The 15,441-nt window shown below is 36.3% G+C and overlaps 2 protein-coding genes across 3 annotated transcripts; both read right to left on the bottom strand.

Moving 5' to 3' along the window:
• Positions 1 to 47: 47 nt before the first annotated feature.
• LOC145908653 (uncharacterized) lies at positions 48 to 4,419 on the bottom strand. Of its 2 annotated transcripts, XM_082995976.1 has the most exons (12): positions 4,343 to 4,419; positions 4,230 to 4,288; positions 3,848 to 3,968; positions 3,283 to 3,435; positions 3,108 to 3,119; positions 2,798 to 2,895; positions 2,344 to 2,509; positions 1,527 to 1,597; positions 1,406 to 1,457; positions 1,002 to 1,096; positions 852 to 923; positions 48 to 565 (listed from the first exon to the last, which is right to left on the bottom strand). In XM_082995976.1, exons 1-12 carry the CDS (start codon positions 4,356 to 4,358, stop codon positions 452 to 454), a joined length of 1,029 nt encoding a protein of 342 aa, XP_082852102.1. In that variant the 5' UTR covers positions 4,359 to 4,419; the 3' UTR covers positions 48 to 451. The 2 variants fall into 2 exon arrangements, with proteins under 2 accessions (XP_082852102.1, XP_082852109.1); XM_082995983.1 differs by lacking the exon at positions 3,108 to 3,119.
• Positions 4,420 to 6,299: 1,880 nt separating this feature from the next.
• On the bottom strand, positions 6,300 to 11,249 carry LOC145892397 (beta-centractin-like). The gene is made up of 10 exons (XM_082982002.1): positions 11,101 to 11,249; positions 10,942 to 11,006; positions 10,445 to 10,559; positions 10,052 to 10,263; positions 9,351 to 9,485; positions 9,058 to 9,139; positions 8,679 to 8,771; positions 8,156 to 8,330; positions 7,864 to 7,966; positions 6,300 to 7,427 (listed from the first exon to the last, which is right to left on the bottom strand). The coding sequence occupies exons 1-10, from the start codon at positions 11,146 to 11,148 to the stop codon at positions 7,325 to 7,327; spliced, it is 1,131 nt and encodes a 376-aa protein (XP_082838128.1). The 5' UTR covers positions 11,149 to 11,249; the 3' UTR covers positions 6,300 to 7,324.
• Positions 11,250 to 15,441: the final 4,192 nt, after the last annotated feature.

Genomic DNA, 15,441 nt, shown 5'->3' with positions numbered 1-15,441 from the left:
TACGATTCGACAGAATGTAGTAAATAACAGCTCACAACAACGCGCGAAGTTCGATACAGCAGATAGGCATTCACCACAACAGTAAAAGGACAACATCATAAGTTGAAAGAAAGAACACGGTATTACGAAAGGCAAATTAGTCTATTATTAAGGCTGGCATATATTTTACATCTTTAATTAGCGGAAATTTGTGAAAACATTTGACACCACTACAATGAAGCAATTAGTATTAATGCACACGAAGGTTTAAAGTAACCATTAGTAAAAGCGTAACTTTTGTGATTTACAGGCCTACTGTTTAAGGTAGAGACGAGAGGCCGCCCATACCAAGACGACACAGCAGTTTTGGTTTGAGGATATGTTCAAAACACTTGTTAAAAGTTACTAGAACACCAAATTTCGATTTGTGTTCGATCTTTGTATGTCCTAAACAAGCGATGAGGGTTTGACGTTAAAACAAGTGAACTTTCTTCTTCATTTCCATTCTTCTCCACTTCGGAAGGCGCCAAAAGGCGTCACGTGACATGCCAAAGATGCGTTCAAATTCAGTCACGGTTAAATGTTTCTGTTTCATAATCAAGCGAATCATGGTTACTTTGGCGAAAGCTGTGCTCAAACCATATCTAAGTTAAAATCAAAAAATACATCAACAACTTCAGGAAAATTAGAACTTTTATGACCAGGTTAAAAGTAAAGTTGTGACCGTTTCAAGTCGGCTTAATTGTTTTTGTGGTAATTCACTGAAAAAATTACATGGCGTTTATATAAACCAAAAATATCCAAAACATATTCGGTTCGGTTTCAAATATCGACATTTTGGTACTTAGTGTGTAACGACTGCGACTGCATACCTCCAAACAAGTCCGGTCAACTCCCTTGGGCAGGCGACGGTTGAGGGTCGATAAAACGTGGTACGGAAACAACTGAATAAAATGGGAAGGCAGTGCAATCACATGTATCAAAAATGATATTTAACTGGACGACTGCTTTTGTACATTTACCTTAACCCGACCAGAGATTTCCGGCATTGATTCTCCCTTCATCAGTTTACCAGGCTCCCTGTTTACGACTATGAATGTGCTGTTTTCCAAATCGCCTGTACACAAAAAAATGTATAGTATATCACTTGATAAAGTTGTTAACTGTGCAGCAACGTGATTCACTATAACAGAACGGTGACGTTTTTCCCTCATGCTTTGCAAGCTGGTCTGCTTTGTTAGCACCTACCACATACCACATAAACAATCATCAATTTATATTTAACCGGCATATAGGCATTATATAAAACATGATACTATAGGACTAAATTAAAAAACAAACAAATTATGCATCCTCTCAGGTGAGGCAACCAGATATTCGTTAAGTCTTCGTTTTAACAGTTTTTATCAGACAACTTAACACAAACCCTCATCGGCTTCGTTCCCGTTTTCGTGATGTTGATTGGAGTTTTCGTCTTCCTACAAGCAACATACATCACAGTTCATTCAACTCTTCCAAAACAACAAGAAACAGGTCGTTCCACTAACCTGACTGCTGAGGTTTTGAACGCTGTATCCCAACTTTGTGTTTCTTGCTTCTTTCAATGTGCGCGATGGTGCTGCGCGAAAACCAATGTTAGAAGTTGGCATCAAAGTATTATGTACTAAAGTTTCAGACAAGTGTGGCATCTGTACGATACGTTCCGATATACCTGAGACATCCGGCGTATCGAAATGACCGTTCAAACCCAATTAAACAACTTTCTTTACATTTGTACTTTCGTAATTTCCTAATTCACCATGACGAAGAAATGGAGGCAAAATAACTGCATTTCTAAACAGTTTAACATTCGTTTGAGTTGCATTTTTTCGCGCATTGTTATTTCATGCACTATATCAGATCGGCAACCTGCGGATCTTTAGCCCATGCACAAAGACGGGAATTTTTGAAAGAATATAAAGTGATTAAAAAAAAGCAACATTTGACAAGTCCGGGGTGCTCACGAACGAACCCCTATATTTTGCCGGAGTTTCAATGGTGTTGAATGGGTGTAGTGTCGCTTATTTCTTTCGTGTGCATTGAGGGGCTTTGCGGCTCCGCGTATGTTTTGGGTTAATGCAAAAAGGTTCCATAACTGGCTCCTTATATGGCACCTCAGCACTATATGTGGTTTTTACTAGTTGTCTTGATCAAACAAATGATTGTCTGCCAAAACTAATTTTTCCGCACTAATAAGATATACATGCCAATAAAATGATTCCAAATCACACTTAAGCGTGCATGTTTGTATATTTTCCATTGGGATTTGTTACACTGAGCTCTCGTTCAACGACGGTGATACAATTCCTCAGGTTACTTTCTTACATGAGTTCACGGTGCTGTTGTATCGAGGTCTCGAATGAATGGATGAGCTTGCTCCGGGAGAACGGGATGTGAGTCGTGGATCCACACACTCCTTCTCCATCCTCACCTCCAACTTTTCCTGTTCCTTGAGCAACAATTTCCCCATGCTGTTTGGTAACTTGAGGAGCTGAGGAAGAAATCGTTTTACATGCAGCAAACACACACAAGTGTAAGCGAACAATTGTTGATGTGTTGTTTTTTATTTTTTAGTCAGCGTTTTCAAAAAATTTTACTTTTAAATAGATACATTTTTTTTTTTGTCGAATTTAATGTTTGTTTTTTCAAATACAGGGATTGCCGCCTTTAAATTAACCTCCAGTTAAAGGAAACTGATATCACAAAGAAAATTGTTATCCTGGAAATATGTAGTACAAAAAAGGTCTTGACAATTAAAGAAAGCAATTTGTTTAATTACTTCTTCTGTGGTTCTCCTCTTCAGCTCCTCCTTTTTCCTTTCATTTCTCTCCATTGCTTCTTCTTCCTCTTTGTCCTGCCATCTTGTGTACCACGAACCTGTTTGGTGCATAAAATTACAGCTTGTACATTATTGAATACCAATTGTTTACAGTTATTTTTTTATATTAACAATGTTTTACAAAGTTATAAACAAGTATTTTTATGCGATTACAAGTTTTTATGCAGTCCTCAAAACTTTTAATATTTTATCATAACTCTGATATGACACCAATACTTCTAAAACAACAGGAAAATGCGACTTTACTCACACAGGCACCAGTCTGCAGCAAGGAATGCATTAAAGTAAAAACAAAATCAAATGAGAAATTAGAATTTATGCAAAAGTCATTTTTCTCTTAACATTATCTAAAGGACATGTAAATCAACACATCATTACTACAAATTATTTATTGATATCAGAGCAAGTGAAAAGAAACATGGCACCTTGGTTTTGGTTTGACAAAGGTGAATTCCATAATTCCTGATCTGTCAATGACCTCCTATCAACACCTGACTCTGGATGGGAGTTAACTGATCTTCTTTGAGGATGTTTCATAATTACTTGGTTGTTGTTGTTGTTCACTTCATTTAAGTACTCTAAAAATATATTGATGTGATTTTAGAAGTTTTACATATAGTTTGGAACACAAAATGTTGTGATAAGGGCTTTTAATATTTTTTTTATTAAATGGGACGTATATAGTATAGTGAAATTGGATGCCAAAGGAATAAGCTCATCAATTTTTCAGCTGCTTCAATGCAAGGCATATCAGTCATTCAACACACATCTGATAAACAGCCTTCGTTGCCTTGGAAAAAATGTAAATAATTCATTCAAATGTTAAGCGTTGAAATGAGGGTCAATTTTGTTTAAAAGCAAAACACAAACTACGACACACATAAATCAGCAACCTTTACATGTGTAATTTATTATTTGAATTGAAGATGTTACCCATGTTTTCTTTATAAATATCAAGAACTTAACATGAATCCTCATAGGTTTATTTACCTGGGTGGTGAAAGTGCACGGGTCTAACTGGGGAGGTAACGTATTGTGGGTAATTATTGTCCAGTAATTCATGTTGTTGAAAATCTGCCGAACTGCCTTCACTGGCACTTTCTTTGTGAAACTGTATATCAAGGTTTTATTTCAAAAAAAGTACCAACCCACTTCATGTAGAAAAAATTAAAAAATAACCAAATATCTTTTAAAAGAATAATAAATCCGTGAATTATAGTATTTTTATATAAATAAAGAACTGAAAATAAATTAAGTTTTTGCTTAGTGGTGCTTGGTGTTAAAATTTATCTGCACGATTTTATTTTGCCAGTAGTGCCTTCGATACATTTCCTAAATGTATTTGTTTGCATTTTTTCATGCAGTAACTTACCACATCATCCGAGCTTTGATCTTCAGTTTGAGAAATGCCAATTTCACTTTCCATCTTTTCTAAAAGTTGATACTGTAAGGTTGTTGCAGAAATCACAAAACAACAATCCCTACCTTTTCCTGATGGCATAATCCACCATTGTCAAGTTGGTTCCCAAAAAATCCTAATTTTTAAGTTACTACCAAATAACTTTAATAACAAAAAAATAATGACATAAAACACAACAAAGATAAAGATAAAATATCCAAGAATAAACCAAGATATTCATGACAGACAATGTAGCTTGTCACTGGCACCTTGGGTCAGACTAATCAGCAAAGCAGTCCTATTCAAAACAGGGTACATGGAGACAATAAAGGCACCCAACAAGTTTGAAGTGCTACTTGCAAACACGTCGAACACCACAGCAAACTAATAAGGACTTATAATAGAAGTCTACTTCACGTCAGCACTTGGTTGTAGAGTCACTAGGTAAGTATATATCAATACTCCTTTCCTAATGACATGGCTCAGCACTGTTAGACCAAACTTCATTATTAATTGTTGCTTCAAATAAACTGCATTATCCTGCACTCCTTGATTTAACTTTTATTAACATTCAGTTCTTTTAAGATTTTACTTTGGGGACCTGCAACAAAACTTATTAATAAAAAAATCTTTAATAAGTGCAGAAATAATGATATACTATCTGCCACATAATCCAAACATAAAATTACCACAAAACTAGCTATGGTATTCAAGAACTGTGTGTTCTGGAATCCACAACACAAACACAATACATTTAAGTGTTTACTTTATTGCAAATCTTTCACCAATGCAACTGGCAAAGTTTAATAAGCTGGGTTAGCTAACTTTCCACACTAAATTGAATATGAAATGTCAATAAACATATCAAAGTCATACATTTAAATACAAAAAATAAAACCATATAAAGATGGGGAAATGTACATGAAAAAAACTTGCATTTGACAAAGAAGTTAAGTGAAATCCTTCATAGTCACTTAAACTGCATTCAATTTTCAAGTACAAGGTTCTTTGGCTAAGCTTGTTGAATTATTGATGCACTTAAAAGGGTGCCAGTCTATCTATTGCTGGCTTAAAACATCCACCTTCATGTTACATCCTTTTCAAAGGCCTTGAGACAAATAAAACTCCATGATACATGCCTAAACACAAGTTCTGTGCATATACTTGATGGCATTATAAAAAGAACCAGGAATAGCAAACAAAACAGGATTAATTTTAATCCTGGTTTATTGGAAATTAAGTAGCTTTAAGTGGTAATTTTACCACCAATTATCATAGCTTCAATTATTGATATCTTTAATTGATGTGGGAATAAAATCACTTGGCCATTGCCACATTGTCTAATTCAAAACCCAGCACATCCAGTAGCTTATAGATAGAGCAATAAGACTGAATGGGTGTTTGAAATAGGTAAATATATATTAGGGGATAAATAATCTTATCTATTCATCCATTGTTTGCCTGCAATAGATAAGCAGATATTTTAATTGCTTGAACCAATAAGCTTTTAATGATACTAAACACAAGGATGATAACACTTATTTACAGAAGCTGAACAACGCAGATATACAATTTTTTTAGTTGGTGAAGCTCTGTCACTTTTAGGAAACTTTAGAAGCGTGTACACAGATCATCAGATTTTGCCATCAGTAAATTTTGTTACTGTAACGTTAAACTAAACCAAGTCTTGGCAACAATACCACTGTGCACCACTTTTAAAAACTCTGTATAACTATAACAATTTGAATATGACACTGATAATGCTTTTTTATAGCAAAATACATTTGCCTTTCAAGTCAGAAAGCTGGCAGATTGTAACCTGCTAATGAACGTTTCCGCTTGTACCTACACCAATGCAAAGTAGAGTAATGGTACTAATTTTTGAACACCATTTCAGGAGAAACAACACAAAATTTCACCCAACAGGTATTGAAATCATTTCGGGGCAACAGCTATCTCCAAAACACTTCACTCAAGCCCTTGGCACTTGACAGAGATAAAACTACCCCTCACGACACTTCACCAGGCTTTTTGGTATATGAAACGTACGTTTAATACCACAAGGTTAGACAACATCTCAGCAGTCAAGACTAAATAACAGGAAGATGGGGGGGCTTCATGCAAACGACCATAAACAAGATTTTCACACAGAAAAACTGGCGTTTACAGAGTTTTTGTTGAGTTTCGTAGGTAGGTAAAGTAGGAACATTTTCTGTTACGTTTTTTTGAGTAATCATGACCGAAAATTGTTATGATGTCCGAACAACACAAATAGGCCTATTGCTTGATTGCTTATATATTTAATTCAAGGGCCAAAATATTCGATGGCCTATAGATTAACATGATTAGGCAGAGGCTACATCCTTGGTGAACAACAGACCAGTTAATTAGAATAATTATCCACAATTGTTGAACTTTTCATAAGAATGAAATAGGGTATTTGTATGTAATAAGAATTAGCATTATAAAATTGCGTTCAAATTTCCTACAAACACTTGCAATGCTACTTTTCTAAAATCACATCCATGTTTTTTGCTGTATAAAATTTGTCATGGTGTCAGGGTGACAAATTTTTCGTAACAAACCACTCCGATTTTTCTTTTTAAATTTTTGTTAGCCAAGACAGGCAGCAATTTTGGGAAAAAATCAATTGTTTACAAAATTGCAGGTGGCACATGAAGCTAGCTGCCAAACAGCGATAATGCAACTTTTTTGGAACCAATACAATAAATAGTACCACACATGGAAACATGGTCAACACTAGAGGGCACAAACATATTGAATGCCTGAAACTTCTTACAACATTGGTCATATTATGATTTGAGACGGAAAAAATATAGCAAGCCTACGTGAAAAGCAGCCAAACAAAACAGTGAATTATGGATCACATTTTGTTCGCGTTGCCACAAAAATATACGTTTAAACATACCAGGCACAAAGCCCAGTCGAAACAGGCCAAGCGCCACAGACAGTGGCCCTTTGCAGCGCTAGAAGAGCAACCAAAACAGGAACAATAAAATCTCTTCATTTGCTAAGCAACAAAGGTGCAGATGTGGTAGAGAAAGCACTCAGAACATCTTACGATTGACGGCTCTGTGTCGATCTTCCTCGTACTCCCGTTTGCTTACCCATATCTTTTTGAATGTGTCGAGGGAAGCAAGAATCGAACCACTGAAAAAATACAACCCAGTGTAAATTTGTACATATTGGAGCAAGTTTGCATTAAGTTGCATGAAAACCTCATACAAGGGAAAACGGGAATTTAGGAACATAAATGGTTTTATAAATATTATTGACAGACAATAGGCCTATATTCGTTATAGTGCATTGAGAGTGATTACAGAAACAATCAAAACATCTATTAATGAACTTCACAGCATTTACATGGGCTATGATATTGTTTGTCTTTTGAATAAGTTTTCAAAGATTTATGTAAGGATTGGTATCAAAGAAGGAAACAATGTAACCTATATTTGTTTCATGAAGGAAAGTGGCAAAAGAAAGAGTCTGTGGAAGCACATTAAATATTTACTACTCTGTAGCACAACTAGTGGTCAGAGCAGGGGGTGATCATGACAAACAAAGAACCTTGAGACAAGCATATTACCCAATCCATGTTGAATAAAGTCGTTCTTGGGTTGCTTGCATCTTGATTTTTGTGTCTTTCGGAGCAAGTTGTTTCATTTCATTCAACAACCGATCACCAAAACCTATACAACAGGTTGTTGTTATTTTGTTGCCCGTAACCGACAAAAGCAAATGCATTTGTTATTATTATAGCACAGGGGTGGGCACACTTTTGGTCTCACGGGCTAGAAATAAAGTGGACAAAGTGCGTTTTTACCATAGTTTGTGAACTAACCTAACTGTAACTGCAATAAAAAAAAAGAAACACAAACCTTTAATCAGCGTGGATCCACCAGCCATGACAATATTCTTGTACAACGTCCTTCTCAAATCCATATCACATTTCTTGATGCTGTTTGCGAGGACTTCGTGAAGACCCTGGGATTCTTCACCTATTAAGTCAGGTTGGAAAAGAACTTCAGGTGCACGAAACTTTGCTGAACCGATCTACACAAATAAAAATCAAAGTTTGCCAGAAGGGCAGTATTCAGCAATAAAAATCATAATTATGAACTTTTATATCACCTACTTTGATATTGTAATTTTTGAATTAAAAGAGAAATAAAGAAATGATTATGCTTAATTATAAATATTGCTGGCTATGTGGTCTAGTAAGCCACTGTGTAAAAAATTATGAAACAGAATATCACCAGATTAGTAACAAATTTTTGTATGTTAAAATACCATTACCGGCTGAATGTTCATTTCTCGACAATTCTATCAACTGCATTTTTACCATCTACCAATCACAGTTGTGCACCAAATGCTTCAATTGGGCATTTATTACAACGTTACCTCTATTGTGCTTCCATCGGGAAGAGTGAAAAGTTTTTTCTCCTGCTCTGCAGTTTCTTCTTTCACAGCATTTTGTGACAAATAACACGCTTTCTAAAATTCACAAGGTTCTTGTTAAAAAATAGTACAAAACAATATATCCAGGTGTGTAAACCATACCTCATTAACACCAGTAAAACACCACTTAACAAGAAATATCATACAGCTGCCCATTATTGTTTTCTTGCCTCTGATATTAAAATGCATAAAATGCCAATTTACCACAATATAAAATGTGCCAAAAATATGATGTCTTGGAAACAAAAGTATAGAAGTTGCTAATTCAATATGCTAATTCTTGAAGTTCTACAAGAAGAGTATTTGCATAGGAGTTACCAACCTCTTTAATGGTTTTGACAATTTCATGTTCTGCTGTTGTTTTGAAATTAAATCCTTCTTTTCTCAAAAGCAACTGCAGATTTCTAAACAAACAAAAACTGTATATTTAGAGACTTAACATTTAACTACTTTCAATGCAAGTTCACAATCACATTTTTTTGGATCAAATACACAACAGAATTTGCAAACTACAAGGATAGGTTTGAAAAACTACAAAACAGGTATATAAGTTAGTGCTATTTAAGTTTTAGAGTTATAAAAAAGCATAATATCAGTACAGGCAGGAAATATTACTTTGTGACATCTCTTCCAGCTATGTCAGTCCTAATTATGGAATGAGGAAGGGAGAATCCTTCGTAGATTGGTACCGAATGAGTTACTCCATCGCCAGCATCAATCACTACACCTGTTGTCTTTCCAGCAGCATACCTATTTGTATATATATATATATTATTTAGATAATGTTCATTAAGCATAAAAATAATTAAAAAAATGCAGCATTACAGCAGGGGTTGGGAACCTTTTTGGTTAAGGGAGCCATGAAAGCCAAATATTTTTTATTGTATTTATGTGAGAGCCATATAATATTTTTCAACACTTGGTAAACAATTTCAAGCGACCGAAAAAACGCCTGGCATTTCTTAGCACGATTGTTATGTTATAGAAAATTACAGAAAACATTGTATTTGTAACAATCGTGCAAAGAAATGCCAATTAAGATTTATCTGTGGCCAGATGCCTTCATAAAAAGAGGCACATCTGACTGGCAAACCACGGTTTCCCGACCTCTGCATTACAGCAAAGATATATGCTTTGACAAAACAACAATTTAATGAAAAGAACAAAAGCACCAAAAAATTTACAATTGCATATAGCTATGTAACACATTTGTTTTTAATTTAATCTATACTCAATCCTCAGTTTTTTTTTACATAAATTCTGCTCCAAAGTTGAACATATTACAGAATAAATGGCTTGTGTTCCACTTCACTTACAGAGATAAAACGGCTTGAATGGAAACAAAAAATGCAGGTATATTGAAAGTTTCGAAGAATATTTCAGCCGCCCTCTCTCTGTTTGCTCTTGGGTTAAGTGGAGCTTCGGTTAACAAGACTGGATGCTCTTCAGGGAAGGTCTGCAGTTCATTTTTTGAATAAATGTATTGCCAGATTCTTTCCATATCTCCCCAGTCTGTCACAATGCCATGCTGTAAAATAAATAGCAGTAAATAAAGCATCCCTGGTCAGCAGCTGCGCTAATGAGACCCAATAGATAAAAATAGTGAGCATTGGAGCTAACAATATTCCAAAATCAAACTTATACAACTCGAAAGCGTTAATTTAACAATATGCCTGGCACCACCAGCAACAAAAATTATATAATATTACCTCCATGGGATATCTTATGCTAAGAAGACCCCTGTGTTCTTGCGCCTTGGGTCCAATAAATATATCTCCCTCAAGAGCCCCAGCCATTACGCGAACATGTTTGGGTCGGCCGATACTAAAAACATACATTTATGAATAACAAATAAGTTAATCAGCCATTTATTTAGGCAAAGAAACAGTTCGAATAAAACTAGAAAACTTGTAAATATATCAAAGTCTGAAAACCATAGATTTGATCAAAATCGTTTTATATTGATGAGGTTATATTTATGTCAGATTGGAAAGTTTGTTTTTTGCACGGAGGATTTTGATTCGGCGATCGCTAATTGTGCGAATGATCGCAACGTATTTTCGCATGTTAATGCATTAGCTCATTAATATTGCGCGTATTATCGGTAAATTTACGCAAAAGAGGATAAATCCTCCGCGCACAACATTTTTTCCAGTGTGGTATTTATGCAATTTTTAGCTGAGCCATTGGAAAGAAACAGTCATACTAGTTGGGAAAGTAGCATTTTGGAATCCTGTCACCAGCGAAGCCAGCCTTGATCATTCCAGAACCCTAAACACAGAAAGAATTGTTTGTAAGTTTAGTCCATTTGGAATAGGGAATTTTATCGTTGTTTGCGGTAACAAACTTTCATGAGATTACTTACATTGTCGATGACCACCGGTTGATTGACGATAATATCGTACGAGTCCATTGTTACCGGCACAATAACTTTTTTAATTAAACGTAACAACCAGCTCGCACTAAACTTTACCTTCACTCAAGTTGCAAAACACCGGTAACAAAATTACAAGAAAAACCTCCTGGTCTAAATGACTTCTTTTAAGGTACACATGGCAGACTTCCATATTTGCTTTTGTCGCAATTTGCTCAAAATAAAATAAAGGATGTCTATTAAAATATAGTGATTTTCAAAACAAATTTATTGATGCAAAATTAGTACGTCTATTTTAAATTGTTTTAAATATTGTATTGTCATAAATAAAAATAAGTAAATCTATGTTTTATCCAATCATGGAAATGAGATGTTCGCAAGGCAAAAAAACAGTAAAAACACAAATTGACTGTAAAAACCTTTGCCAACGACCTCGATTACAAAACCGCAAACACAAAATGTGTTTAACGCTAACTCCCAGCTGAAACCAGAATTAATACTCGTCTGTTTTCGCAATCGTTGTTTTTGGTCATGGAAATGTGGTAATTCCGATTAAGCTGTTTAATTGGTTTTGGTTGCGCATCATAATGAACGTGGAAAATCACCCGTCGTTGTCAATTGAAGCTGTGGTGGCATCCTGTTTTTTTTCTACGCCATCCGACGCCACAACGATCAATAACCCTGTGTGACAAGTTCCGCGTTTGTGCATCTTTTTTTCCGTTTAGTCCTCATGTCCCTTGCCTTTGCGTTGCCTCGTGCTATCGTGCAGTTTGTTGCTAACAAAAAAAACATTTCAACATATGGCGGATTAACTGGCATTGGAATAAATGAAATAATAATACACTGGGCGATTACCGCGATAAAAAATACCTGTTGCAAACGCATTATGATAATAAGAAAACATGACATGTAAGTAACCTGCATTTGGTAACGTCGACACCAAGTTTTTGAGCGAAATGTTGTACAAGAAATAATAACCTGCGTGCAAAGAAGTTGTAATGAATAACTTGACATGTTTTGAGGCCGACGTTTTAGTTAAACGACTTATACATGTATCAATGCACTTTTACCCACCACTTTTATCTATTTATCCAGGCAGAGACAAAAAATGTTTGCAACCATGTGAAACTTTCACACCCAGCAGGCCTTGCTATTCATTGCCTAAAATTTCCATGACATCAGAAGTAACCATATAAGGGTGGGCTTTCGTTAGTCACATAGGCCCGAAACATAGCCAAAAGGTAAAAGTAACACAAACATATCTTACAAAAGGCAACAGAGCAGTTCTGGTTCAGGCCCCTTTGAAGCCCACGAACTCCAGGTTGTGTACTGTTGCATTAGAATACAACCCCCAAAGAGTTTCGTAAGTTTAATATTTACAATCTTTAAAAATAAAAGTTTAGTGTGTTTGCGTTTGCGTATTTGTATAAGTTTTCATGCTGTAAATTGTGTGGTGGCGTCTTTGATTGCGTTGTCAAGATTTTTTCAAAACAAGTTGCTGATTACAGCTATCCCCGTTTCTTGGATAAACACCATTGATGCTTCTTTGAAATACGCTTGGTACAATCTCTTTCCTATGAATTTGGGCATGGCCATAACAACATGATCCCAAAACCCTGTCAAGCATTGGAAAGTCCGTTGCGGGTCGATTCCTCTCCGTTTGTTGAGAAATTGAATAGAAAAACTCGACCCTTCAGTGCAATATTGGTAAATTAATGAATATCCTTTTCACTTCCTTCTTTTGAATTTCGGGCTGTAGAATTTGTTGATTAAACTGAAAATACCTACCTGGGTGCAGCTCATTCTCAAATTGCACCTATGATGGACGCAGTAGTGTTCGAAAGGTTTACAAATAAAGTATAGCTGCACATTAGCTTTGGCTTTCTTGTTTAAATTAATAAACTCTAAGTTTTTTGCACCTAAATCAAAAATAACCCCACAAAAAAACTGTGAACCGCAAAAAGGTCGTGACGGTGGTCGTTATGGTTTCGTGACTGTATTGATTCAAAGACCCACGTTGGCAAAAGAATGGCAGAAAAAACGTGTACAAAGGGGAAAAAACTTAAATCAGCTTTGTTGCAACAAAACATGTGTTAACGTTGTTTCAACCAGTGATCGCAACAAACGTATTTGTTTATGGTTGTGTGTATGACTAAGCTGTCAGCCGGCGTGACGAAACAACCATAGGCCGGAACTATGCAGTTGATCCAAGATGATGTTTAGATGGAGGTACCGTTTTGGCCATTTGCCTGCTACGATTGACTACATAGTTTAAAGGCGCCCACGTAAACAGAAACGTTTTAGCAAACAGCTAGCTTGTTTGGATAAGAATTTTTAAGTGCACGATTATTGATGAGGCTCTGTAGATTATTGGACAGATTGTGCCAACATACGAGCGTTTATTGAAGACACTTAAAGGGCAGACTACATGGCCATTTCCTTCCTGTGATGTGAATTTTAGCCTTGGTGTCATATAAAATGTGTTGCGCAAAAAGAGGACAGTAAGTTATTCCTGCATGGGGGAAAACTAGTCACCAGCCTGACTCTGTGTTGGGTTGTTGTACATGTAGGCGACAGCACTGGTCCATTATCACAGATTTTAATGGAAACGTGCGGTTTAACAGTCATTACACGTTCAGAAACAAATATTGTGGCTTACAATGAGAAACCGAAACCAAAGTGAAACTATTCAACTAACGAAATATCATGAATTTCGAGTATGACTGACAATGCAAGTTGCTTGACCGGGAGCTAAACAGGATACGAAATAGGGGTCGTGTGGATATAAGTGGGTATCTACTATCTAGGTATCTTGTTGGAATTGGAAGTTGCAAAGAGCTTTAGATGTCACATGCCTCAAAGTGCTTGTACATATGCAAAGTGCACATATTCTTGCTGTGTTGATTTTGATTGTGACAAAACAAACAAATGTATAATGATTGATTGTCTGTGACACACCGTGTTAATTTTAGTGCCCACGCTTGCAGCATTTCTGTCGTGTTTGTTAATCGTGATTGTCACATACACCTACGCAGATACTAGTTGGTTTAAAATTGCAGCACAGACAGAAGTGCTGTGGAATGTTGGGTTCGGCTTCCGCTGTCCTGGTAATGCTAAAGTTGGTGTTTTGATCTGCTCTGACACAAAGCTTCTGTATTGGTGCAGCTCTTGTCAGCATAATGCTGCATTAGTGTTATTAAAGACATGAATTTTCCGTGACCAACAACCACCGTTTCGCTTGACCAAATACTGCGACTTGTTCAAGTTGTTGTTTTACGGTTCAGCAAGAATTCTTCGTAATAATGAAGTGTGGTGACGGCTAGTTCGAATAAAAATAAAACTGCTGATCAACTCTCAATCTGAGGCACTATGTCGGGTATAACCTCGCGTTGTCGAAGGGCATGCCTCTTCAGAATGTCGCTTTAAGGTAGCAAGAGCAGAACAAGTCCTTTTCGCAAACCAGTATAAAACCGCACAAACGTAATGAGTAAAAGCCGACATTTTTTGAGTGAAATTGAGCGGAAAGAAGTCCCTTTGAATTCCAGGCCACAACTATTGTATTCTCTTGAGCAGACATGCTAGTAATGTTGTCGAAAGATTTCGATAGCATCAAAGTGGGTAGAGAGGTTAGGACAGTGGTTTTCAACTTTTTGGTGCCACAGCACCCTATAGACAGTATTCAACGTTAATTTGTCCTCTGTCGGATTTAAGCAAATAATATTAGATCAGGTTCCATTGAACTTTAAGCTGTCAGTATAACTTTGCAGGACCGGTAACAAAAAGTTGCTGTGGTGTGTATGTTGCAGCCGTTAAGGTTGCCAATTGCACCCTGGGGTATCGTGGCATCCTATGATTGGGTACCACTGTGTTGCATGAGAGATATATACGCAGTTGAAATGCAACTGAACTGCGGTTTCAAACCGAAGATCACGTGACATTTAAAAAGGCAATGTTGCACAATAAAACTTGTGTTTATCCGCTACAGTGTGAAGTGTATTGTGCAAGTTTTATGAAACATTGCGTTTTGGATAAATTGTATCTTTCATATTGGTCAGTGGATAGCCCAGGCGTTAAGCAAGGCTACTTATTCTTTAAAGTGGTATTGCAATGACAGCGACGTTTTCTTTCACTTTGCGAGTACTAGGACAACATATTATATCATTGCGAATAAAAAAATACCAGCATATAATGCTTTTAATGTTTACTATCTTCGTTTCCGAACAATTGTATCTTATCGACCACACACACGTTTCTCAAAAATTACTACTCTCGTTTTCTGAGGCCGCCACTTGTCACCGCTTCTCTCGTGTCACGTGACCGACTAATGACCGG

This window comes from Ascidia mentula, chromosome 1 (genome assembly GCF_947561715.1).
Source record: "Ascidia mentula chromosome 1, kaAscMent1.1, whole genome shotgun sequence".
NCBI classification, from domain to species: Eukaryota; Metazoa; Chordata; class Ascidiacea; order Phlebobranchia; family Ascidiidae; genus Ascidia; species Ascidia mentula.
Note: the sequence above shows the minus strand (reverse complement) of the source record. Positions and strands in the feature narration are given on the sequence as shown.

What these genes read in the sequence shown, in the direction of transcription:
- LOC145908653 (XM_082995976.1), bottom strand. An exon ending in AGAGGAGAACCACAGAAGAA is followed by an intron (nt 2,510 to 2,797) that starts GTAATTAAACAA and finishes TTTCTTCCTCAG; the next exon opens with CTCCTCAAGTTACCAAACAG. An exon ending in AAATCTCTGGTCGGGTTAAG is followed by an intron (nt 924 to 1,001) that starts GTAAATGTACAA and finishes CATTTTATTCAG; the next exon opens with TTGTTTCCGTACCACGTTTT.
- LOC145892397 (XM_082982002.1), bottom strand. Translation starts at nt 11,148, where the DNA reads ATGGACTCGTACGATATTATCGTCAATCAACCGGTGGTCATCGACAAT. An exon ending in ATTCAAGCCGTTTTATCTCT is followed by an intron (nt 9,486 to 10,051) that starts GTAAGTGAAGTG and finishes ATATACAAATAG; the next exon opens with GTATGCTGCTGGAAAGACAA. An exon ending in GCTGGAAGAGATGTCACAAA is followed by an intron (nt 9,140 to 9,350) that starts GTAATATTTCCT and finishes TTGTTTGTTTAG; the next exon opens with AAATCTGCAGTTGCTTTTGA.